The sequence below is a fragment of the Amyelois transitella genome, chromosome 19, assembly GCF_032362555.1.
Source record: "Amyelois transitella isolate CPQ chromosome 19, ilAmyTran1.1, whole genome shotgun sequence".
NCBI lineage: Eukaryota > Metazoa > Arthropoda > Insecta > Lepidoptera > Pyralidae > Amyelois > Amyelois transitella.
The window spans coordinates 8044250-8071260 of NC_083522.1; the positions used below are offsets into that span (position 1 = coordinate 8044250).

The 27011-nt window shown below is 37.1% G+C and overlaps 1 protein-coding gene across 1 annotated transcript; it reads left to right on the forward strand.

Annotated features, from left to right (window-relative positions):
- Positions 1-7879: 7879 nt before the first annotated feature.
- LOC106132571 (hemocyte protein-glutamine gamma-glutamyltransferase) lies at positions 7880-27007 on the forward strand. Its single transcript, XM_060949539.1, has 15 exons — positions 7880-8001; positions 10431-10516; positions 11059-11189; positions 14185-14303; positions 18828-18960; positions 19774-19957; positions 20672-20889; positions 21471-21677; positions 22204-22423; positions 22814-22972; positions 23610-23730; positions 24186-24294; positions 24917-25077; positions 25671-25862; positions 26393-27007. The coding sequence occupies exons 2-15, from the start codon at positions 10446-10448 to the stop codon at positions 26483-26485; spliced, it is 2118 nt and encodes a 705-aa protein (XP_060805522.1). The 5' UTR covers positions 7880-8001; positions 10431-10445; the 3' UTR covers positions 26486-27007.
- Positions 27008-27011: the final 4 nt, after the last annotated feature.

The window sequence follows — 27011 nt, forward strand, 5'->3', positions numbered from 1 at the left end:
TTATCGAGACAGTAGTATAAACATAAAAGCAGTTAAACATACATACCTACATAAAATCACTACACAAGTCTATATCACTTGCGGGGTAGACAGAGCCAACAGTCTTGAAAAACTGATATGCCACATTCAGCTGTTTGGCTTAATGATAGAATTGAAGTTTCAAATAGTGACAGGTTGCTAGCCCGTCGTCCAAAAGAAGAATCACAAGTTTATAAGCCTATGCCTTAGTCGCCTTTTACGAGATCCATGGGAAAGAGATGGAGTGGTGCTATACCTTTTTTATTGGTACATATGTTTTCAACATATACATACGTATGTATATTTTTCCAACATATATATACGAGTCTTTATAGCACACTGGACAGACTTCGTTTAAAAGAATTTCGAAAATTCTCACGAGATCAACCCCGCGTAAAAGCTTGTATATTAAATACAAAATGGCTGCAAATTATCAAAAGAAATAAATAATGCGAATGTAACTCTATCCTTGCGTGTTCCGAGAAGACGATACTTGAAGCGTTGACCTAAAAATGAGACATACGTATATGACGACCAAAGGGCGGCTACTATATTAATAATGATGAATTCAGTTTGATTGACAGTTTCCGAGAAACAGTCGCCCTGTTTTATTCCTTTTCCTTCCTTAATAAGAAGCCCTTATTTTTTTTTTAGTGTCTGTTATTCTGACCAAATGAAAGACGAGGTATCGGATAACCTCTTTTTAGGGTTCCTTAGTGTAGGTAGAAGTTGAACCCTTATAGTTAAACCCACGTTCGTCTATCTTTTTATAGCTTAGTGCATAATACAGGTACACTTTCTAGTATAACGGGGTAGATAGAGCCAATAGTTTAGGCTTGAAGGCCAGCTTTAGTTGGATCAGTTCGACGTCTTTAGAATTTATAATGACAGATTAAATAAATAAATATATACGGGACAGACTACACAGATTGAGTTAGGCTTGAAGTAAATTCGAGACTTGTGTGACGAGATAATGTCTCAACGATATTATATTTTTATAATAAATACCTACTTATATAGATAAACATCCAACAGCAAGGTCACTCAGAGAAAGTACTTTTGTCATCATGCCCTGGTCGGCATTCGAACCCGGGACCTTCTGTGACACAGACAAGCGCTACAGAGGCCGTTGCTAGCCCATCGCCTTAAAGAAGAATCCCAAATTTATTAGGCTTACGTCAGACATAACGAGTAAGAAGTGTGCAAAAGTTAAGTTCGTTCAATTGATCACGAAAATTGACGAATTATTACAAGGTCACAACACGTATGATTCACAAAGGATAGCTGGAAGAAAGATTTTGACCATGACATAATTATGACGCGTGCGCATTAACTGACTCGCCTGAATCATAATGATTGCGTTCGTTGAAAATTTAAAGCACAATATTGTGTGACGTTTTCCTTAACCATACTGGCTCACATCATACACACAGTACGAGTGCCGTGTGGTTTCCACTACCATTAATAAAGAAAGAATAGGACAACTCCATCTCTAACCCATGGATGTCGTAAAAGGCGACTAAGGGATAGGCATATAAACTTGGGATTCTTCTTTTAGGCGATAGACTAGCAACCTGTCACTATTTGAATCTCAATTCTATCATTAAGCCAAACAGCTAAACGTGGCCTATCAGTCTTTTTAATACTGTTGGCTCTGTCTACCCTGCAAGGGATATGGACGTGATTATATGTATGTATATCATACACACAAATTGATTTGGTGCAGTGAGACTCAAATGAATGAATTAGATTTTTGTGTGTCGTAAGGCCCGATGAAGGGAAAAAGCTTTCATCTGTTGCAGCTTTTGCTATGAACCTTTGTATGGGTAAGGTTCTATTTCAAAGGTTGCGGAGTTCAGACGGGAAAACCTGACTTACTTAATCCCGGATCATGGTCAAAAGACACACTCTGGGTTCCTCTCCAGATAGGGAAGTATCTTATCAAGATTATCGCCAGGAGATAGAAGATTTAGATTTCTCTGAGCTACGCTCTAATGTAGGAGGCACTTTTTGCCTAAATCTAGACATCCTATGATGTAATAGGTACTTATAAAAAACACAGAACACTTAAACAGACTATCTGGCGACTATGAAGTACTAAGAAATACAAATACTTTATTTGCTATAAATGCGGTTCTTACAATTATAGATGTTTCAAAGCATATACATTTAGAAGAGGTTCGCCATTTTGGTTTTTCTTATATTCAGATACAACACACATACATATATGGGACTAATAACACAGATTGAGTTAGCCTCGAAGTAAGTTCGAGACTTGTGTTACGAGATACTAACTCAACGATACTATATTTTATAATAAATACTTATATAGATAAACATCCAAGACTCAGGCCAATCAGAAAAAGTTCTTTTCTCATCATGCCCTGGCCGGGATTCGAACCCATCGATACAGAAGTAGGTATATTAAGAACAATTGCAACACCTTACAATCTGTGTCAAGTTTACAACAATTCTATAACCTGCAAACTGTGTCGTCGTGCATCCAATAAGTCATACAAATGTAATCATTAGCGCAGGGTTTTCTAGAATTGATGGGGGAATTTAATTCGATTCTTTTATATAGCAATATGAGTTTTAACTTCCATAATTCACGCAGTCATAATCTTCCAGTTATTATCTCGGATATGGTCTAACTAAACCGTAGCGTGGCACGCGCGATTCCGTTTTTATCGCGCGAAAAACTATCTCTTTCGCTTTTTATTATGACGTGAAACGAGACAGCGATAGTTTTAGGCGGAATCAGGCTTACCTTAACATAGCATAACATGCATAGGTACTTCATACATATAGTAACGTCTATATGCTTTACGGGATAGACAGAGCAGTCTCGAAAAGACTGTAAGGTCACGTTCAGCTGTAGTAAATGTACGACTTATTGTCGACTATCGATTATTATTGTCGATTATCGACTATCGTCGATTTACTCACTCTTTGTCGACCCTAGTAGGTACCAACGTTTTCCTTCTGTAAGTGTGTGAATTATTCAATCAAGTGATTACTATTATTAGATAACATCTACGAATGCCTTTGAGCCATCTTTAGAACTAGGTACTTGACACTAGAACACATACCTAAGTATAAGAATATATCTTACATTTAGAATAGTCGTACCTAATGATAAGCCAAACTCCGCTAGAAGAATTCCAAATTTATAAGCCTACCCCTTCTTTTTTCTGTTGGTGCCGGGAACCACACGGCACAATTTTAATGTATGTATTATATATAGTACATACATTAAAATACCTTTCGGTATTTGCGTGGTTTTAGCTATTTCTATATGGTTCGTGATTCATATATATAGGACAGGATTGATGACCCACACGGATGTGTAAGGCACGCATGCGCCTTCAGCACCTGTGTTATGTGTGACTAATTAATTTTATTCCGAATCAAATGATTAATAATAAGTTAGCGGCGTGTGTGGTTGACCTTTGGTCTTAGATGTGTTGTGGTTTTCTATCTGGTATTAATTACCTCATATTGTTTTTGTTTTGTTTTGTTATAGGTAGTTCGCAAGTGAAACGACACGAACCAAATATTACGGCCAGTCGACAATAACTTGCAAAGATGAAAGAAGAACGCCTTTTTAACAAGATATCAAAAATATTACCTCGTTCGATGTATTCAAGAGACAATTAGCCGAGCACATAATGTTAAATTGACATTATGTGCTCGGCTAACTGAACTTTTGCTGTTATATTTCGTTAATTAGTGTGACAACGAACTTGTTATTTTTTTTTGTATTTTATGTTCTCATGTAAGTGATGTAAGATATGTTTTTATGAGAATAAAAGTCTATAAACCTTATTCTAAACGATGGATTAGGTATGCAAGTTTGTGGAAGTCAGACGGGACTCCCTTTGCGTAAATACTTTATCTTTTTACTCAATGATCAGACCCCGTAGAATGTAGTGTGTCGTGTGGTTCCCGGCACCAATACAAAAAAGAATGGGACCACTCCATCTCTTTCCCTTACATACTTACATACTTGGGATTCTTTTTTAAGCGATGGGCTAGCAACCTGTCACTATTTGAATCTCAATTCTGTCTTAAAGCCAAATAGCTGAACGTGGCTTATCAGTCTTCACAAGACTGTTGGCTCTGTCTACCCCGCAAGGGATATAGACGTGATTATATGTATGTATCCTGCCGAGAGAGTGGACATAATGGGGACGATGCAGGAGACGTGTGGGAAAGAGGACCTAGGAGTTTAGGAGGACCTAGGATTTTTTTATTATTTTTAAAACGCTTCTGGAATGTAGAGCTTGTCTATGGGAATGTTTTTTCTTCCTCTTGGCTTTAACCCCGGTTGCATCCTCACCACTCTGGAGAGGAGCCCGGGGTATGCCTTTGACCATGGATCCTGGATTGAGTGAGTCAGGTTTTTACACGAAGCGACTCTCATCTGACCTCCGCAACCTTTGCAGGTAAACCTTACCCGTGTTGGATCCATGGTTAATGGAAGATGTTTATCTATACTAAAAAAAAATATACATACATACATATAGTCACGTCTATATATCCTTTACGGGGTAGACAGAGACTGACAGGCCACGTTCAGCTTTGTGGCATAATGATAGAATTGAGATTCAAATAGTGACGGGTTGCTAGCTCGTCGCTTAAAATAAGAATCCCAAGTTTATACGCCTAACCCTTATTGGTCTTTTACGACATCCATGGGACAGACATGGAGTGGTCCTATTCGTTTTTTCTGCTGGTGCCGGGAACCACACGGCACATTTTTATAGATAATTATTAAAATAATTGACTTCAGTTTTGAACTGTCTTTCTCAATCTGCATCTGAGTACTTATATAAAATGTTTATTTATAAATTTGTACGTAACATTTGCCATACATAAAGTATGGCAAGATCATTGCCGCCGAGACATTATTTCGCAATCTGTCTGGCTGTCTGTTTCACTCCATGTACGAACATAATGACACAGGTTCGTCCGGTATGTATGAATCAATCGCTGAGAAATCGTTTACTCGAAGCATGTAGTCATTTGCGATGTTTAAAATATCTTTGAGATGTTTGTAGGAATTATGTTGTTACTAGAGGCCGCCCGCGACTTCGTCCGCATGGAAACCTTATCAATCCCGAGGAAAATCCGGGATTAAAAGAAGCTTATGTTATTCTGAGTTTTCAGCTACCTACATACCAAATTTCATCGTAATCGGTTCAGTAGTTTTTGCGTGAAAGAGTAACAAACATCCATACAAACTTTCTTGAGATATCGACATCTCAAGAAATGAAATTCCATAATTTTCATATGTATTAATAAGTAGTTTCACTAAAGTGGTTCAAATCACTAAAGCTGTCTTAAGCACGTGCCGTACTCTTGTTTTGTTGCGACGTCGGTTACAGCTATGAGCTGATGCTGGCTCTCTGCCAGGAGATACCCGCAAATTTATGTTACAATTCTACATATTTAGACTATATAATATATATCATAATAACTGAAAGGTCTTGAGACGTACAACCAAAACTTTTCGTTGAACAAAACTATTTATTCATTAATTCTAATGATGACGTCTATATCCCTTGCGGGGTAGACAGAACCGACAGACTTGAAAGACTGATGCTGCTCAATTCAATCATTAAGCCAAGCAGCTAAAATGGCCTGTTCAGCTGTTTGTCTTAATGATAGAATTGAGATTCAGATAGTGACAGGTTTCCAACCCATCGCTTTAAAGGAGAACCCCAAGTGTATAAGCCTATCGCTTAGTCGCCTTAGTCGCCTTTTACGACATCCATGTGAACGAGATGGAGTGTTCCTTTTACTTTTTATTATTGGTGCCGGGAACCACACGATTATAAATATATAGGGCAATTATCCATACTTATATAAAAATAAATTTATGACCGACCGATGTATTTGTTCTGCAAAGATATTATCAATAAACTGATACGAAAGACCTATCATATAATGACCAACAAAAAGCCAAAAATACGATTTATTTTTTCTGTAATGTTTCTACACGCATCACGCGATAAACTTGTACCAATGAAATAATATTGGGCATTTACCAGATTTCAACCTGTGTTATTAACATTTTTTGGACAAAAGCCATCATCTTGACATTTTCTAAAAACTACTAATGAATTTCAATTCGTTTGATGTTACACCACAAAGTGTAAGGAAATAAATTAATCGCTGTTGTATAAATTACTTTACTAAGTAATTTTTAACAAAATTATATGAAAGATATATGTATATTAATCACGTCTTTATCTCTTACGGGATAAACAGACCTAATAGTCGAAAGTCATATTGCAGAAAATAAACCAATACTTGCGTATCTACACAAAACTCACTTTATCAGTTTTTTTTACTGTGTATATTATTAAAACGATATTTTTACAAGGGATTAAAGATATTTTTAATAACATGATTTATTTCGTAGGTACCTATTAGTCTTCGGTAGCAATAGCAACTTGTTTCCTTGTAATAAAAAAGATAAAAGGTCAACGAACGTTTAACTTGTACCATAACGTTAAATCTGTTATCTAACTGGTCTAAAACTGTATTTTGTACTTATTGAATATTAATTTTGTCTAGATTCAAGATATTTTTTTTTAATTAATTAGTTAATGCTTAAATTTTACAAGATAGATATTTATTGAAATTAAAATTAGAAAGTTCATTTGAATATAATAATTAAGACCGCACAGATTGGTGTAAATTTTATAATTTTAAAATAAAATAAGAAAGTACATTAATTAAATTGAAATAAAATGAATTAAACAAAAACTTGTTTTACTCCCCGCCAATAAAATATACTACAATTTTGCACATTGCACATGCAATTTGGATGATGATAACGATTTATATTAAAAACTGGACAAAATTATCAAGTAGGTATATTGGAATACTAATTTATCTCAGTATGTACGTACAGAGTCTCTCCACTAAATTATCAAGTCTATTGGAATACCAATTTATCTAAATATAGAGTCTCCCATGTCTAAGTAATAAAAAAGTTCAAACTAATTCTATGTTATTGTAATTCCCCAATACTGTTTGACCATCAGAATACACAGTTACTGGAAATGTGACGTTTGATGACGCTACATCATCACAGAATGACATCACAAATCATGAATCGAATTATTCATAGCTCTCGACACTCATAACATTAGCAAAATATCTTAATCTCGTTTGGTATAACCAATACGAAACTATTTTTTAATTGTAATTCACACGAAATCGGTTTATTTATGTACATGATTAGGGTGAGCATAAAAACTTTGTTAAGGATACTTTTTAAAATATAGAGATACGTAGGTGTCATCATGAAAAGAGATTTTAGTCTTCAACAAATTAACAGTACATTATTTAGCTACAAAAAAGTCATGCTTCTTTCTCGGAGACGAAGACAAAGATGATATCTTTTTACTTGTCCCAATCCCTGCATACTTACGAGTACTTATTTCGCAAATAAATCTATAAATATTCTTGTGTGAGTGATTTCATGTTATCTCAAACACGCAATCAGATCAGAATATAAAATGTTTGATGTCATTTTTGTCGTTCATTCGTAAGTAAGTGTTCCCTCTTGGTTGCTTCCTTAAGAATAACAGCGATATTCTTTGAAGTCTAGGTAACTTGAAAAGACCGTCTTTAAGTACCTTACTTATTAAGTAACATATATAATTAAATATCCTAGAGGTTAGCTCTAAAATCCAGTTCGATCCCTAATATTTTAAGTATCCTTAACTTTTAGTCTTGCTTAATCTTTTTATATTTTGCATTTATAATGATGACAAATTTTCTGCGGGCTTTTCCAGCTGTGTGGACGCCCTTGCCCGGCGCCTGCGACGCCAAACTTAAACCAGCGTCAACGCTGGCCGTAGATCAGTCGGCAACGTCGCGTGCGCATCTCACGGTGCGTTCCAAATTTAAAATTAATCGCGTGTGTGATCGTGAAGTGTGGATTAAAATATTGTGAGAGAAAAGGTAAAGATGTCGGTGTTGTGAATTATTTTTGTGTTTTCTTTTTTTTTATTATTACAATCATTTTCAAGATTCGGTTATTTTCATATATTGAAAAATTGAGTATATTTTTTAAAGTTTGAAAAGATCCGGGCAAATAATTACATATCACAGTCTATAACACCGGCAGATAATTCAGGTCCTGCCTGCCTGCCTCTTCAAAATAAACTTTACCAGTACATTCCATGCCTTGCTCTATAAGAAATTTCCAAAAATTCTTGTGTGAAAACATATTACGCGTTGTAATTGCTGATGTTAATTGTAAATTATTTTAAACTGCATCGAAATATATAATTCAGTAATTATGGCTGATTTAATAGATATGTCAGTCACCTTTGCCTTTTGAAATGTACCGAAGATTTAAAACTTATTGACCTAAAGTAATAACTTCGTTGAAAATTAATTACCTACATCAGATAAATTTTATCTTAAATACCGAGTGTACCGAATTAAATATAGAGTACCTAAATTGTTTTAATTAGCATATATATAAAGATATAAGTAGTGTAATGATAATTTGACGTACCTACCTAACTTGAAAGACTGATAGGTATTAATGATAATAAGAATTCTTTATTCAGTTCTTACTAATTACACCGTGGTGTGGTTCCCGGCACAAAAAGAAACAAGAATAGCTCAACTCCATCTCTTTCCCATGGTTGTCGTAAAAAGCGACTAAGAGATATGCTTATAAAACTTGGGATTCTTCCTTTAGGTGATGGGCTAGCAGCCTTCCACTGCTTGAATCTCAATTCTAGCATAACGCCAAACAGCTGAACGTGGCCTATCAGTCTCTTCAAGATTATTTTCAAAGTTATGTGCATTAGTTTGTATACTAACCGATGCTCTTACGGTGAGGGAAAACATCGTGAGGAAACCTGCACATTCAGGCAACTAGATTTGTAACTATGAATCCAATACGTGTTAGGTTTACCTGCAAAGGTTGTGAAGATCAGATGGGAGTCGCTTCGTTTAAAAACCTGACTCACCCAATCCAGGATCCATGGTCAAAGGCATACACCGGGCTCCTCTCCAGAGAGGTGAGGATGCTACCGGGACTAAAGCCAGGAGGAAGAAGACAAAACTATGATTCATCAAAGTGCATTAACAGAAATGAATACCTAACAGTATGTTACAATGCAGGTGCAATGTAGGCGTTCACATCATCGATATTTTCTATTTCTAAATCAACTATACCGATAGAATGTAGCTCTGGCTAACTTCCAGTCTTTTTCGTGACTAAATATTTGGAATTATAGTGTTTGCACATGTCAATGTACATACACATACCTACATATGTATATCACGTCTATATCCCTTGCGGGGTAGACAGAGCCAACATGCTTGAAAAAATTGGCCACGATCAGCTACTTTACATCCATGGGAAAGAGATGGAGTGGTCCTATTCTTTTTTGTATTGGTGCCGGGAACCACACGGCAGATACGTCAATGTACATTTCGGTAAATGGAATGAAAAGTTTAAATGTAAATGTAATAAATATTTATGTAGGTCACAGAATTAGAAATAATTAAGGCATGCATTCATATTATCACGTATTTATCTCTTCAGGGGTAGACAGAGCCTCAGTAAAACCTTTAGTAAGCCATCCAGCTGAACGTAGCATTCAAATTATTTTATGACTGTTGGTTCTATCTACCCCGTAAAAAATAAGTAAATGAAGAGAAACATGCAATGCTTCTAGCATTAAGTCCGCCAATTGTGCTATACATTTGTATCTTGTGCAATGAAGTTTAAATAAATAAATAAATAAATAAATTAGGTAAGTATATTATTCAACTTAGGAACTGGAGAAATTCTCATTGAAATGAATCCTCAAAAAACAGCAAGTGTGATTTATTTTAGTACTATTATTTACTGGTTAAGAAACCGGTTTTTAATCAACGAAATTTGTTTGCTTACACGGCCAAGACCTTATTTGTCTGAAGCAAAGTGTAATCGAAAGATGATTGTGGAAACACATTTTCCTTATTGTTTTTAACTCTCGGCTAAAAATACTAAGGTATTAAGGTATTAAAAGTCGTAACTATGTGTCTTTTTTTCATTTTAGCATGGATATCAAGAGTACTTATGTATATCGACTTATTCGATTGTTGAGGTTATGGATTTTATACGTCTCGGGGAAAATGACCAACTTTTGCTGTAACACCAATTCCGAATATGTTTAGATTACGTTACATAGTACTACATAGTTTTTCTCTTTATTATATGTTATGTGTAATACCATTTTTTTAATACATAATCTTTTGTCTCGTTCGGTGCAAAAAATATTTGTTTCTTCACAAATCCTTTTCATGTACGTACATTTAATAGTTTTTTATTTATTTATGTACATAAATAACAGTGGCACAACTTATTTTTTTGCTTGTTTCAGAAAAATACGTAGAAAATGGAACCCCTAGTAGTAGACGTAGTTCACTTCTATCCTAAAGAAAACGCACAGACCCACAATACTGTGAAGTAAGTAATTTCGCACACATTTTTCATATTTCTTTTTATTTCACACACATTTAATATAAGTTTTTTTTTATGTCACACGCATTTTTTTTTACTTTCCCATATTTTGATACAGTTCTTTCTTCTTCTTCAATGTAATTTCTGTAATTATTTTACATTATAATATGTAGTGATAGTGATGTAGTGATGATAAACGAAAATACCCCTTCCCGGAGGGGAGACCACGATCATTTAGACATACATACATACATATGGTCACGTCTATATCCCTTGCGGGGTAGACAGAAGCCAACAGTCTTGAAAAGACTGAATGGCCATGTTCAGCTATTTGGCTTAATGATAGAATTGAGATTCAAATAGTGACAGGTTGCTAACCCATCGCCTAAAAAAGAATCCCAAGTTTGTAAGCCAATCCCTTAGTCACCCTTTACGACATCCATGGGAAAGAGATGGAGTGGTCCTATTCTTTTTTGTATTGGTGCCGGGAACCACACGGCACATCATTTATATAGATTTTTATTATAACTTTTAATTTTTTCTCTTAGATTCGAAGTGGTGAACGATGAGAACCCTACGACCACGATCCTCCGCCGAGGACAGCCCTTCAACGGGGTGGTCCGATTCACCAGACCTTACGACGAGGGAAACGATTTGGTGCAGCTTGTCTTCACCTTAGGTCTGTTTATTTTTTTATACTAGCTTAGTCCGTGTGAAAATAGCCTTATGTCTTTCTCTGTAATCAACACTATACTCGTGGATGTATTATGTAAAATTTCTGTACAAACGAATATAATTCCACATTTATAATATTAGTATTTATTTAGAAATTTCGTCTTTTTTAAATACTTTCTTAGTACTCGCAAACACTGAGAAACTGTTAATTGGTACAAAGTAGCGTATTTAACACTCTCCCTGCCGGCAAAGTATAATGATATTTTAGTTCAGGAGGCCACGGGGTCGCCGGCGTACCCCAAGTTTTTGCAATAAATAGGCCGAGAATTACAAGATAAAATGGTTCCAGGAAGCCATGGGGTCTGCCGGCGGGACCAACAAAAATTGTTTCAGTACGCCGTGGGATCCGCCTTGACCTCCCAAATTCAAACAGATTTTGTACCTGCTGGCTGGCTAATACGGAAAATTCAATATGTGTTATGGCGTCAGCGTGAACTTAACTACAAATAAAAAAAAAAAGCAAGTCAGTAGGATCAATAATATGTTTTTTATGAGACTGAGAAAATTATAAATAAAAACAGCATAAGTAGAGTATTTATGTATTTATTTGTGTTAGTTATTATAAAAAGTTTGAAAAACACATAATAATGTTCAAAAAATTACTTTTTCGTGTGTATTGTCGCGAAACACTCTGCGCAAACACTGGGTTTAGTGGGGCATAAAAGGCAGACAGTGTTTGTCTTTTTGGTTAGCTTTTTGGCTTCAACACTTGTTTTACCTTGCAAGCGCAGTAGTTGGTAACAATGAATACATTTACGCCGTATGATCCGATTACGATGGTCAGCTATAGGATTTTTCCCAAACTTATGCTCTACTGCTTCGCGATTCTCTGCAACGTTGGTGCTTTCCTGATATAAACCCAATAACTGTATGCTTAGTTGTTCTCTGAATTTTGTTATAGTGTAGCGTTTGGATTTCACTCTTTTATGTGCCGTGTAAACAAGAAAAGCATTTATGACAGATGTGTTCAGTATCAATTCTACTGCGAGTTTTTGGAACCAACGAATGCTACGTCGTGATGGGTTGCAGTAGCTTCCCATCTGATCAGAAAGGTCAATTGAGCATTTGTGCTTATTGTAGTCCGCAATTGCTATAGGTTTCAGAGAACATTTATTTTTGTTGCGCTTGCTTGTAACAGTGACAAATCCCACTTTGTGTTTAGTAGACAAGGCCAAGACTTCTCTCTTATCCTTCCACTTAAATACCAAAATCCCCTTTTCGTTTTCCATCGCAACCAATTCTCCCTTCTTCAATTTCTCGCCTACTACATTCTTGGGTAACCCTTTCCGGTTTTTTCTGACGGTGCCTATCAAATGCGTGGAATGTTGTAATAGAGACTCGGCCAAATCTACGCTCGTATAATAGTTATCAGTAATGATGCTTCGGCCAGCATCTAAGAACTTAGTGCTCAATTCCATCACCACGTTTTTGGATAAATTCTGTTGGCGCTCAGGACCCTTTTTGCCTTCGTATACAATTAAATCAAACGTATAACCGTCGTCTCCACATATTTTAAAAAGCTTGATACCGTATTTGTGCCTTTTACCTGGTATATATTGCATGAACTTTATACGCCCACGGAACGCAACCATGGTCTCATCGACTGTCAGGTATTCATCAGGAGTCTTAAAATTTTGGTATTTGGTTGTGATCAACTGAACTAAACGCCTTATTTTGATCAACTTATCTGTGCGTGATGTCTCGGCAAAAAAGGTATCTTCGAAATGCCAACAACGCAGTAACAATTCGAAACGATTTCGGCTCATAGTAGATCCAGCCACTTTATTTTCATATAGCGGGTTACGACTCCAGTAATCTGCAATTTTAGGCAGCTTTTTCAGGCCCATCCACATCAATAAGCCAATAAATTTTTTCATTTCTTGTTGATCACAATCTTTCCAGTCATTCAGTCTACTCGAACGTCGCAAAGTTGTAGTTATTTTGGTCTTTACTGCATAACAATTAGTCATTGTCACCATCAAGTTGATAATCTCTTCGTCAACAAACAAAAGAAAATAATCCAATTCAGTCTCACACAATTGGGGGATGTTTTTCACACCAGGAGTGCCAGTAAAAGGAAATACTTGCTGACGGGTTCCAGTTGGCGGGTACCAGCAACTTGCGTTACTCGACGTCTGCGCACGTTGAACTGGACGTTGAGATGAGCCGGCGCCAGCGCCGCGGTTCGGCGGCGTCATAGTATCACCATCGGAGTTAGCATTACTGTTACTCGTCGATTCATCGTCGTCCGAAGTTAATTCACTATCGTCCGACTCGGGTATAAAGTCGGGATCGAAATCTGAGTCGTCGGACATTATCAAAAGAAGATCGAGTTTCGCGATCGATGTAAAAACGCGGGAAAAACGCACACGACAGGCCGTGGGGGCGGCCGGCGGCTAACTGTCATAATAAAAGGGTGGCGTGCTAATGAATAACTATACAAATTGTGCGTGGCGTGCGGAAAGAAAATAATTGGGGGCTACCGGCGGACCCCATGGCCTCCTAACTAAAAAGTTACAAAAGTGCTTTGGCTTGCGGAACAAGAATTAGTGGGGGTCGCCGGCGGATCCCATGGCAGGGAGAGTGTTAATTAAAATAATTCTTGTAAATAATCGTCTGGTCAGTCATAAATCAATCTTAATTAACAAAGGTTGCTTTGCAGCGTGTAAATAAAAAATTCGTGCCGTCTAGTTTCCCCCACTGTAGAATAGAAACACCCCATATTTTTCCCACGGATGTCCTTAAAGGCGACTAAGGGATAGGCTTACAAACTTGGGATTCTTTTTTAGGCGATGGGCTAGCAACCTGTCTCTATTTGAATCTCAATTCTATCATTAAGCCAAATAGCTGAATGTGGTCATTCAGTCTTTTCAAGACTGTTGGCTCTGTCTACCCCGCAAGGGATATAGACGTGACCATATGTATGTATGTATGTACAGGTGATAAGCCCCAGTTCGAGACCACGGGTTCAGTCCACCTTCGCCGAGATGCAGTCTCCGACCAGCATTCCTGGACCGCCAGGCTAGTTGATGTCCAAGAAGACACACTATCGTTCGAGGTAAGCATAAACTCTTTAGAATATTGGAATAGAATAGATTTATTTTCAAAATTGGATACGAGGTATCACTTATTGACGTCACATAACTTAAATCTAATTAGGTATAACTACTACCGCTTCCAAAGCGCATGTGTAGAAGAAGCGGCGGAACAAACTACACTGCATTTTCATCGGACGTCAATTTACAAATATAGATCTCTTAAATCTAAATTGTGGACGAATGCACATTGTCTACATTAAAAAACATGAATGAATGTAGAACTGATTGATTATGTCAATACGAACTTTATAAGCAGTATCAAAGGATTATTATCGACAAAGTACTTTCTTAGTTCAACCCATAACCTATTCTGGAACAGAAATATCTTCCATTCTGTAGTGTACCTGCCGTGTGGTTTCCGGGACTTTAGAATGGAAGCATAATTGATAATTCATTTATTTTAACCACTTTATTTCTTCCCATGGGTGTAGTAACAGGCGACTAAGGGATATGCTTATAAACTTGGGATTCTTCTTGTTGTTGATGATGGGCTAGCAATCTGTCACCTGAAAATAGATATGACTATATATGTATGTATAAGTCATCCTACTAATATTATAAATGTGAAAGTTTAAACGTCAGGATGTCAGTATGGATGTTTGATACCCTTTCACGCAAAAACTACTGAACCGATTACGATGAAATTTAGGTAGCATGGCATGTAGGTAGCTGAAGGCCCAGAATAACATATAGGCTACTTTTTATCTCGGAGTCCCCGCGGGATTGATAGGGTTTCCATGCGGACGAAGTCGCGGGCGGCCTCTAGTCAGAAATAAAGATGTCAACAACAGAAACAAAACCGTGTGCGCAAAAAATATTAACTGCACTATTATGTCATAAATAACATTTTATAGCTTACAAGTCGTAAAGCATTTTTGTTGAAGGTACGTAAATGTTCACTCAGACCATAGTTTCACTAGCTTTCGCAAGCGTATTCTATACTCTAGGGGACCATAACTATGTATCCAGGCATTTTAGAATAGGACCACTTCACATCTTTCCTATGGATGTTGTAAAAGGCGACTAAGTAAGAGGCTAATAAACTAAGGATTCTTCTTGTAGGTGATGGGCTAGCAACCTGCCACTGTTTGAATCTCAATTTCATCATTAAGCCATTCATCTATTTGTGGCCTTTCAGATTTTTTCAAGACTATTGGCTCTGTCTAATCCGTAAGTGTTGACGTGATATATGTATATACTCTATCCTATACGTATTCAAAATTTCATGAAAATCGGCTCAACGGTTTAACTGTAAAGAAGTAACAAACTTACTTTGGTATTTACGAGTATAATATTATTTGGAAAACCTAGGTATAGTGGTGGGTATCTTTCTTCTTCCTCCTGGCTTTAGTCCCGGTTGCATCCTCACCTCTCTGGAGAGGAGTCCGGGGTATGCCTTTGACCATGGATCCTGGATTGGGTGAGTCAGGTTTTAACGCAAAGCGACTCCCATCTGACCTCCGCAACCTTTGCAGGTAAACCTAACCCGAATTGGATCCATGGTTACACATTCAGTTGCCTGAATGTGCAGGTTTCCTAACGACGTTTTCGCTCACCGTAAGAGCATCGGTTAGTATTCAAACTAATGTACAAAACTATGAATATAGTCATTGGTACATGGCCGAGGTGGGATTTGAACCTGTTCCATTCTGCTCATTTTAACATAAGGTATTGGGTGGGTACTATATTTACAAATAAATGCAATATTAACAATAATTTCCATATATATTTTCTATATTCGTTTTAAGGTCTTGCTTATGAGTAAATATATACTTAAGACTCACGTAAATACATACTTATATGTTTTAAGTCATGCTTGAAGGAAACAGTAACTACTTACAGACATATTATCACGTCTGTGTCCCTTGCGGGGTAGACAGAGTCTTGAAAAGACCGAAAGGCCACGTTCAGCTGTGTGGACTATGTAAGATGACTTAATAATATTATACCTAGTGTTATAACAGTTGGTTACCTATATTATTTTTCAATAACGGCCTATGTGGCGCAGCGGTAGTACGCTTGTCTGTGACACCGGAGGTCCCGGGTTCGAATCCCGGTCAGGGCATGATGAGAAAAGAACTTTTTCTGATTGGCCTAGTTCTTGAATGTTAATATTTATTAAAAAATATAGTATCGTTGAGTTAGTATCTCGTAACACAAGTCTCGAAATTACTTCGATGCTAACTCAATCTGTGTATTTTGTCCCGTATATATTTATTTATTTATTATTTTTATATGCCATAATATTGCAATATATTTAGTTAGTAATGCAGACAGCGTATCATCCATTCGTTTGAATATTTTAGTTGATCAAGCAATTTGTATGCTTTTATTGAAGCATGTAGCTAATTTAGTTAGGTACTTTACTATTCTAGGATTTAGCTTACATTTATATGCTAATCATGTGTTGTATATTGTAAATAACTTGCCTACATTAAAGATAATACGATGACAATAGATAATTAATTATTTTAACAATGATTAATGCTGTTGGGATCCATTGTTTTTATATAGTAAAAGGGATTGAAATAAATCTAAATTTGCCAGTAATATGTAGACTCTACAGGTAAAATGTACCTTCCTAATAAACTCAGACTGACTGTTGTCAAGTCTCAAGTTCAAATAATATTTTTTTGTAAAATTCCGCATTGAATTTCTATAAAAAAATAACATAATATGTTTACATATAACCACGTCTATATCCCTTGCGGGGTAGACAAAGCCAACAGTCTTAAAAATACTGATAAGCCACGTTCAGCTGTTTCGCTTACTTATATGATTGAGATTCACATAAAGTGACAGGTTGCTACCCAGTCGCCCGAAAGAGAACCCCAAGTTTATAAGCCTATCCCTTAGTCGCTTTTACGACATTCATGAGAAAGAGATGGGGTGCTTCTATTCCTTTTTTTCAATGGGTGCTGGGAACCACACGGCACCTTTTTTTTTTAAATTGTGAAACCGTTAATTTGACCATACAGATAACCTTAAGGCTTGGGTAACGTATAATTTTATTCGTGTTAATTTAATCGTGTCAATCGTAGGTACCTGTGTCATGGTTTCTGAATAAATTAATATCTGCGCCGTATAGTAATTATGAAGTGTAAATGCAGATTAAGATTTATGTCAAAAGCACTTAGCAATTACTGAGAGGTCAAGAGTGAACATTAAGTTAATGATTAAGGATTATTTAAGTTTACGAGTGATTCCTAGACGAACGTATCATGTTCAAATTAAGGACGTCCTGGTAAAGGGTCAGGTCAAGAGTACGCGAAACCGCCGAGCTTGTATGAAGAGAGTTATGAATGTGGATGAAGCGAAGGAAGTATGCAGAGATCGTGGCAAGTGGAAAGAGGTAGTCTCTGCCTACCCCTCCGGGAAAGAGGCGGATTTTATGTGTGTATGTATGTACGTGTGATTCCATCAAACTCACCACCACAAGGAACCACACGGCACCTACATAGTTCTTACACACTACAAAAATGTATTTTATTTTGTTTATCAGTTATTTTATAATTAAGAACACGTGTAAGTATAATTTTATCATTGGCATTTAAGTTTTTCTAGTTATTATAGTGTGTAGTTTTATCTTAAATCTCAAAAACTTCTTAGGCTTAATCTTTTTCACAAAATCTAAGATATGTAAGGTTCGTGATGGATGTAGATAATTTAATAACTAATTCATGCAAATTAATGTTAAAAGCGTCTGTTTATGATAATTTTGCACTTTGTTGGAGAATATGTTCAGCCATTTATTAATTTTGTAAATATATCTACTTATTTATATTTAATGGACATCTTGATTTGCGGTTTGTAATATTATTACTTTTTTTTTTCTTTTAAAATTATATATCATATGTATATACGGGACAAATAACACTGGTTGAGTTAGCCTCGAAATGAGTTCGAGACCTGTGTTATGAGAAAATAACTCAGCTATATTTCATAATAAATACTAATTTATATAGATAAACATCCAAGACCCAGGCTAATCAGAAAAAGTTCATTTCTCATCATGCCCTGGCCGGGATTTGAACCCGGGACCTCCAATGTCACAGACAAGCGCACTATCGCTGCATCACAGAGGCCATCGGACAATTTAAGACACCTTTCATAAACTGTATCTATACTAATAGTATAAAGCTGAAGAGTTTGTTTGTTTGAACACGCTAATTGGTTTGAATTGAAATATCTTTTTGTGTTGAATACACCATTTATTGAGGAAGGCTTTAGGCTATATAACATCACGCGAAGAAATAATGGAAAATGTGAAAAAAAAACGGAGAACGTTATTCATTCTTGATGGCTTCAATGATGCCCAAAATAACTATTCCATGCAAACGAAGGCGCGGGCACAGCTAGTTTGGAAATAAAGCGATTAAAAAAACAAAGACACTATTGGGAAGTGGTTCTATTCTTAAATGCCGGAAACCACAGAGCATACAATTCTATATTTTAATACTTATTTATAAATTGGTTTCTTTCAGGTGTCTACCCCTGTATCCCTTCCAGTCGGCTGCTGGACCCTACGCGTGATCACTAAGAGGAAGGACAGTCCCGAGAAAAGAATCTATGACTTCGACCAGGATGTCTACTTTCTCTTCAACCCTTGGAACCCCGGTGAGTTACAATGAATTTCCTTGTTGAACTGTTTACTAGTTCTAGCCAACCATAAAGCCAAGCTTCTATGGTGTCACTCTATCGTCTTAGCCATGAATAGAATAGAATATTTATTTGCTTATGCCTGTAAAAGCCGTTGTTACGGCAACAAGAAAACATCAAAATTGTCTATGTCTTTGAAATAGGCTGAACATAATTAAACATTAAAATAAATCTTATTCCTCCTGGCTTTAGTCCCAGTTGCATCCTCACCGCTCTGGAGAGGAGTCCGGGGTATGCCTTTAACCAAGGATCCAGGGTTGGGTGAGTCAGGTTTTAACACGATGCGACTTCCGTCTCACCTCCGCAACCTTTGCAAGGGAACCTAACCGGTATTGGATCGATCATGGTTGCAGATCCAGTTGCCTGAATGTGTTACACATATAAACATATATACCTATCACATCTACATAATAAAATATCCTGGGCTGTAGGTACCCAATATATTTTTTAAGGAAATTTATCTTAATATTTTTTAACAGATGACCAGACCTCTAATATCGCGTTATGCGAAACACTAAAAGAGTTTCGGAAAGACTGTACCCAGAAATTTGTTTGTTTGTAATATCATTATTGCATAGTAATTTACACTGTAACAAGAAAATGGTACATAACAAGTTATAAACGAAACAAATCACTTGTAATGATGGACTTATCCCATGAAGGGATCTCTTCCAGTCAACCGGCAAACAATAAAGGAACTAGATAATTCAGTACAAAATAGTAATACCGAATGACAATGAAGTTTTGACAATATATATATTTCTTTAACAGATGACCAGACCTACATGGAAGACTGCCAGTTACTCCAAGAGTATGTCCTCAATGACGTGGGGAAGGTGTGGGTGGGGCCCATCAAGACCACCCGGGGGAAGCCCTGGTTCTACGGGCAGTTCGACGCTGTGGTGTTACCAGCTTGCATGTTCATGTTGGACAGAGCTGACATTCCTTTCCACCAGTCAGTTTTTGAATTTTAATACATACATACCTATAAAGGTATATTATACCTATATTATATACACGCCTTTTTCCCCTCCGGGAAAGAGGCGTGATTTTATGTATGTATGTATGTATGTACATACCTATAAATACATCTATATCAGGCACACAGAGCCAGCAGTCTTGAAAGACTGATAGGCCACGTTCAGCTGTTAGGCTTAATGATGGAATTGAGTTTGAAATAATGACAGGTTGCAAGCCCTACGCCTAAAAGAAGAATCCCAAGTTTATAAGGGGAAGTTTATGATGGTAACGAGACGGAGTGGTCCTATTCTTTTTTTATTGGTGCCAGAAACCACACGGCACTTAAAGTTATTGCGTGGTTTCCAAGATAAAGTTTTCAGAAATATAAGCATGTAACTCTTATAGCTCTAGTCTACATCCAATGTCAAATTTCATCAATAGGTGTAGTAGCTTTTGAGAATTTTTTGGAAAGAATAATATCTAATATTTACACCTATTACAAAGTGTCACAACTGTTTTTCTGGTGATGGATTTAGATGTCCATTTGTTATCTTACAAGTTCTCACAATTTTTCCTCGCTCACGGGCATTCGGCCCATTGCTTTTCTTTCATAACTTGCAGTATCCACGCTTTAACAAAGAACAACAGAGATAAATATCTAGAGACACAAACCAAGAGAACAAAAATATTTAAATACCATTTTTTCTAGTCGTGGGGACCCAATAAAAATGACCCGAACCATTTCTCGGATCGTCAATTCCAACGATGATGCCGGCGTGTTGATCGGGCGTTGGGACGGCAACTATGATGATGGAACAGCACCTTCCGAGTGGACAGGGTCGGTGGACATCCTCCAGCAGTACCTGGAGACGCAGCAGGAGGTCCCGTACGGACAGTGCTGGGTTTTCGCTGGCGTTGTTACTACTGGTATGTAAAATCTTGTTTGGTTTGGTACCTACACATGATACATATGATATATACAAAGAAAGCACATGGCTGTTGTGACGAGTGGCGTAGAGATGTCGCCACACATACATACATACATAAAATCACGCCTCTTTCCCGGAGGTGTAGGCAGAGACTACCTCTTTCCACTTGTCACGATCTCTGCATTCCTTCGCTTCATCCACATTCATAACTCTCTTCATGCAAGCTCGGCGGTTTCGGGTACTTTCTACACATGATTCATACGGGTATCTTTGTATTTTTTCTTCTTCTTAATCTTAAAACTATAATGATAGCCAGGTATGTTGTTCGAATCTTATGTCTATGTTCGGAACACGTAAAGTTAAAATTCTATTAGACGTTATTTGTATGCAAAGACCAAAAGAAAGCACAATGTCTGAGTGATGAAGACAAGATACCAAAGTAAGCAATGTAGCGAACAAGCGGTTTGCTATGACATGAGACAAAAATAGGCTCGGAATTTAGTCACATTGGTACAGAATTTACTGGACTATAATCATATTCAAGTCATTTTAAGACTAACCAACATCTTTTTCAAACAGTGTGCCGCGCCCTCGGCATTCCATCTCGCGTGGTCTCCAACCTGGTGTCAGCCCACGACGCCAACAACTCCCTGACCGTGGACAAATACTACACCGAGAACATGGAGGAGCTGGACTTTGATCCCAACAACCCAGTCGGTGCTGACTCCATCTGGAACTACCACGTGTGGAACGATGTGTGGATGGCGAGGCCTGATTTGCCTGCAGGTGAGGTTTTGTAAAGCACTTAGTAGTTTCTTCTTCGTCCTAGTATCCTCAATGTTTTACAGAAGTAAATTATTTGATAGATAGAACATCTGGTAGCATTTAAAGAGTTCCATCGTAATTGAAAGTTTATCATCAGCCCTCCTAGAATATGGGGTGAGTAACACAAAAACTATAGTTATTAATATAAGATTTTGGAGGAAGTTAACAAAAGGTGCGCTTTTATAGAGCAAACGCTCTAGCAGGGCACTCCGAACATGATTCGGTTCGTATAACCAGAACGTTTTAAAGCCATTGGTGGTGATGGGATAGTATACTATATATACTTAGCTGCGTAACAGCAGCTAAATATATCAAAAGGTAACGCGGATGACATCGATTTTAATGTATTTTTTTAAGAATGTTCATAAATTTGTTTAGGCTTGCTCAGTTTAAATGGCTTCCTCCTAATTAAAAAAAAAATCATTCTGGGTATAAGGAATACGCAAAAGGGCCAAACGTAATATTAAATGATGACTTTCATTAACAGGTTATGGAGGCTGGCAAGCCATTGATGCTACTCCTCAGGAAACATCATCAGGGGTGTACCAGTGCGGTCCAGCTTCACTCGAAGCCATCAAGAAGGGGGTCTTAGGCCTGAGTTACGACGTGGAGTTCATGCTGGCCTCAGTCAACGCCGACCTGATGCGGTGGAGGACCGACCCTGAATCGGAGACAGGGTTCTCCATGGTGGATACAAATAATTATCAGTGAGTGTTTTTGTTTACTCTTTATTGCACTAAAAACCTTCAATCAATCAATGGATATAAATGTTGCAACAGGGAAAATTGGAAATTCCTGCATGACCGTGTGGTTTCTGGCACCATTTTAAAGTACTGAAGATCAGTCTATCCATGTTTTTTGTGGATATTGGTGTTGATGATGGTGTTGACAATGATTAGGATACAAATTCGTCTGATTTACTACCTTCTGCCTCACACATCTTTGCCTGGCTACACCTTCCACAGAAGCGCGTCACAGCCATGGGCTGGCATGGGCAAACTGTCACTATTTGAATCTCAAATCATTAAGCCAAACGTGGTCTTATCATGATTGTTGGCTCGATTCTGGTTATAAACAACAAACAATATTTGTTGCAGCATCGGCCGCATGATCCTGACGAAGAAGCCGTACGTGTTTGACCCCCTGGGAGACGAAGACCGACAGGAGATCACAGACCAGTACAAGTACCGGGAGGGCACCACCTCTGAGAGGCTGGCACTCATGAACGGGGTCAGATTTTCTGAGAGGGCAAAGAGGTGGGACATTAGATTTTTTTTATAAATGCAGGTAGTTATGTTTTGTTTAATTTTAATCATAGGTAAAAGTATTTACGTCGTTCACATTGGGCTTTCCATATTTTTTACATAAACTTCTTTTCAAGTCTTTATTAACTTCATTAAACTAGTACTTTATTATTTCAAGAAAAAGTAACCTCTAAGTATTATTTGACCTGGGATAATCGGAGTAATTGACTAGTTGTGTCCAAAATTTATTCAAAACTAGATATGCTCGCGACTCCATCCGCGTGGAATAGTTATTTTGGGCATCATTGAAGCCTTCAAGAATGAATAATTTCCCCCGTTTTTTTCCCATTATTTCTTCGCTCCCGTAGTATAGTTAGCACCCGTATAGTTGCAGCGTGATGTTATACCTATAGCTTAAAGTCTTCATCGATAAATGGTCTATTCCATGCAATATTTTTTTTTTTCAATTCGAACCAGTAGTTCCTGAGATTAGCGCATTCAAACAAACAAACTCTTCAGCTTTGTAATATAATGCTAATACTAATGCTGATTGATAGATGACACAACAGGTTGCAGCTGAACAAGCATCAGCTTGCGCTTTACAATTCTTCTTCCAAATAGAACTTGACATATTCCGCCTTTTCCTTAGGTACTACGCTGTGATGAGTAACCTGAAGAATGACGTCACTTTCAAACTACGAGAGCTGGATAGCGTCCCCATCGGAGAACAGTTCAGGGTCACTGTTGATATTGAGAACCAGTCCAACGAGGTAAGATGATCGATGATGACGACGAGATGATGATGAAATTCGCAAAATAAAATTGATAAATGCTAACATTACATACCTACGTACGTAACATACATAAAATCTGGCCTCTTTCCCGGAGGGGTAGGCAGAGACTACCTCTTTCCACTTGCCACGATCTCTGCATACTTCCTTCGTTTCATCCACATTCATAACTCTCTTCATGCAAGCTCGGCGGTTTCGGGTACTCTTGACCTGACCCTTTACTAGGACGTCCTTAATTTGATAAATATACGTTAACATTACCAATGACTATTTTCGAAGTTATGTACATTAGTTTAAATACTCACCGATGCTCTTACGGTGAGGGAAAACATCGTGAGGAAACCTGCACATTCACGCAGCTGAATGTCTTATCATGATCGATCGATACTTCAGCATGAAATCTCCTCTCTACCAAAAAGGTATTTTAATTTCAGGCCAGAAACATCAAGGCATCACTCTCGGCTGCCAGCGTGTTCTACAATGGCAATCGTGCTGATGTCGTGAGGAAGGTCGAGGGGAAAATCCCTGTGGCCCCAGGGAAGAGTAAGTCATCTACGTAATTATACATTAAAGCAATTGAAGGATGCTGTATTATTGCAAATGATTTATAGATTTGTTTGTTGTTTTCCTAGAAAATTAATTTTTGAATAACATTATGATAGTCGTACAGGTTTTACCTCCAATTTTTTTATTGCCGTTTTGGCTGTTAGGCTCTGGAATTCACTTCCGGAGTCCATCCCCAATCATCCAATCGTTTTAGTTTCAAAGTCTAGTTTTCACGAGTATACGGGTTTCTCTTGAGTCACGAGGGTATTTAATAACTCCCACCAGGTATTTGAATAATGTTTAGATTTTACTGATGGACACTTTTGAAGTCAACGGCTGTAAATTTTGAGAGAACTTGAACATTGCATGGTTGTTTAATCAATACAAACTTTATGTTTACTTTTTGCTTTATTTGATCAAAATATTTTATTCTTGGTCTAACATTCTATCGTTTTTAAAATGGTTTTTTCTTCTCCTTTTCTGAATAACACTTCACGTTACAACTATACTAGCAAGTAAAAAAACTGAAAAAAGAGATGAATGGAGGAAGCTCCTTTTAACTCCACCAACAACTCTTAAAGAAGAAGACACAAAGTTTATGCCTATAACTAAATTCCAGCTGAACAAATAAGCATTCTGGTGAAAGCTGAGGAGTACCTCCCTAAGCTGGTGGAGTACTGCAACATGAAGATATCAGCCATGGCCATAGTGGAGGAGACCAAGCAGTCCTGGGCGGATGACGATGACTTCCAAGTCCTCAAGCCTAATATTAGCATCAAGGTATGTATGAAGCTGTGGAATAATTCTCTGTCAGACCCAATGGTTGACTGGTAGATAATGCTTCCAGCATTAAGTCCGCCAATTGTGCTATACATGTATTTTATGCAATGATGTTTAAAAAAATAATGGGCTAACTTTCTTCGCTGTAACCTTTTAACTGTTCATTCATCATTCATATAATCACGTCTATATCCCTTGCTGGTTAGACAGAGCCAGCAGTCTGGAAAGACTGATAGGCCGCGTTCAGCTGTTAGGCTTAACGATAGAATTTTAATTCAAATAGTCGGAGGTTGCTAGCCCATATTCTAAAAGAAGAATTCAAAGTTTACAAGCCTATCCCTTAATTATATTTACGACATCCATGGGAAAGAGATGGAGTGGCCCTATTCTTTTTTATATTGGTTTTGGGAACCACACGACACCAAAACTGATTAGGTACTTAACTATTCAAATTATTGTTGAAATATGATGACAGACGTAAATAATTTTTTAACATACCTACATATTTAAACGAAGAACAACACACATCTTTCTCTTTACACTTACTAGGCTTGGGATATCCTTAAAATTTTATAAAATACTTTTTTCAACAGTTCAACGAAGACCTAATCATAGGGCAGCCAGCTACAGCTGTAATCTCGTTCGTCAACCCGCTGGCCGTGGCGCTGACGGGGTGCGAGTTCAGGGTGACGTCGTCCGGCATCGTGGGCCGTACGCTGCGTTGTCCGGCGCCCGACGCCCCGCCTAAGGGGCCGCTGTCTATTGAATTACCTGTGCAGCCTAATGTAAGTATTAGATTAAATAGAGTATTAGATTAAATAGAGTATTAGATTAAATAGTAGAATATAAGTATTAATTAGATTAAATATTAAACGAAGAGAATATGCTTTTGTTCACAAACGTGATTTTTTTATTTATTTTGAAGGTTGAGTGGTTAAAATGATTTTGGTATAACATATTTAATCACGTCTATATCCCTTGTGAGGTAGACAGAGCCAACAGTCTTGAAAAGACTGATAGGCCACGTTCAGCTGTTTGGCTAACAGATAGAATTGAGATTCAATTAGTGACAGGTTGCTAGCCCATCGCCTATAGCAGGTATCTCAAGTAAATGAGCCTATCCCTTAGTCGCCTTTTACGACATCCATGGAAAAAAAGATGCAGTGGTCCTATTCTTGTTTCTTATTGATGCCTGGAACCACACGGCATGTTCACATATTGCTCATTAATTTTGAATAAATAAGAGATGGGTTGTAGTCTCCGCTGATGTCTATAAATGGGCTAGCCGCAATTTACATTTTCTTCTATTTACCAGAAAATTGGCAACATCAACTTCGTGGCGACCTTCAAATCAGCCGAGCTGAAGGACATCACTGGGGCAGCTACAGCAGAGGTGTTCGAAGGCTAAAACATCTAATATATGTATATAAAGTTAGATATGTATTTAGTATAAGTTTTGATTTATAAGTTGAAATAATGAGAAACTTAACAGAAAATGAAGAAATTAATGTAAAACTTGAGAGGTATCTAATAGATCGAAAGATAGCTAGATAAAATATAATAAAAACAAATGTTATTTAATGAATTCATTTGAAATGTAGTGTTTTTACTACTGATATTATTTTTTTGATCCGTCCGACATATAATGATGTTTTTGAAATGTCTCTAGTACCATTTAAGTGAAAAATTTATAAAAATGTACGGAAGAAAATACTAATCATCATTTACTGAAATAAAAAAATCAGGTATCCCGATTCGGTGGTAACACCATTCATAAGAAAAAAATGGCAACTTATACAATAAATATACAATTACGAAGGTCGTTTACTTATAATTCTCACGATTTTTGTTCAACCTTGACAGTGATAAAATATTAATTAATTTAGATTTTTTTTCAACGTATTAAATATAATTAACAATATAAAAAAAATAAC

Excerpts from the sequence above, each read along its gene's own strand:
- LOC106132571 (XM_060949539.1), top strand. The coding sequence starts at position 10,446 with ATGGAACCCCTAGTAGTAGACGTAGTTCACTTCTATCCTAAAGAAAAC. Across the intron at positions 19,958-20,671 it reads GCTGACATTCCTTTCCACCA|TCGTGGGGACCCAATAAAAA; the intron begins GTCAGTTTTTGA and ends CATTTTTTCTAG. Across the intron at positions 20,890-21,470 it reads CGCTGGCGTTGTTACTACTG|TGTGCCGCGCCCTCGGCATT; the intron begins GTATGTAAAATC and ends TTTTTCAAACAG.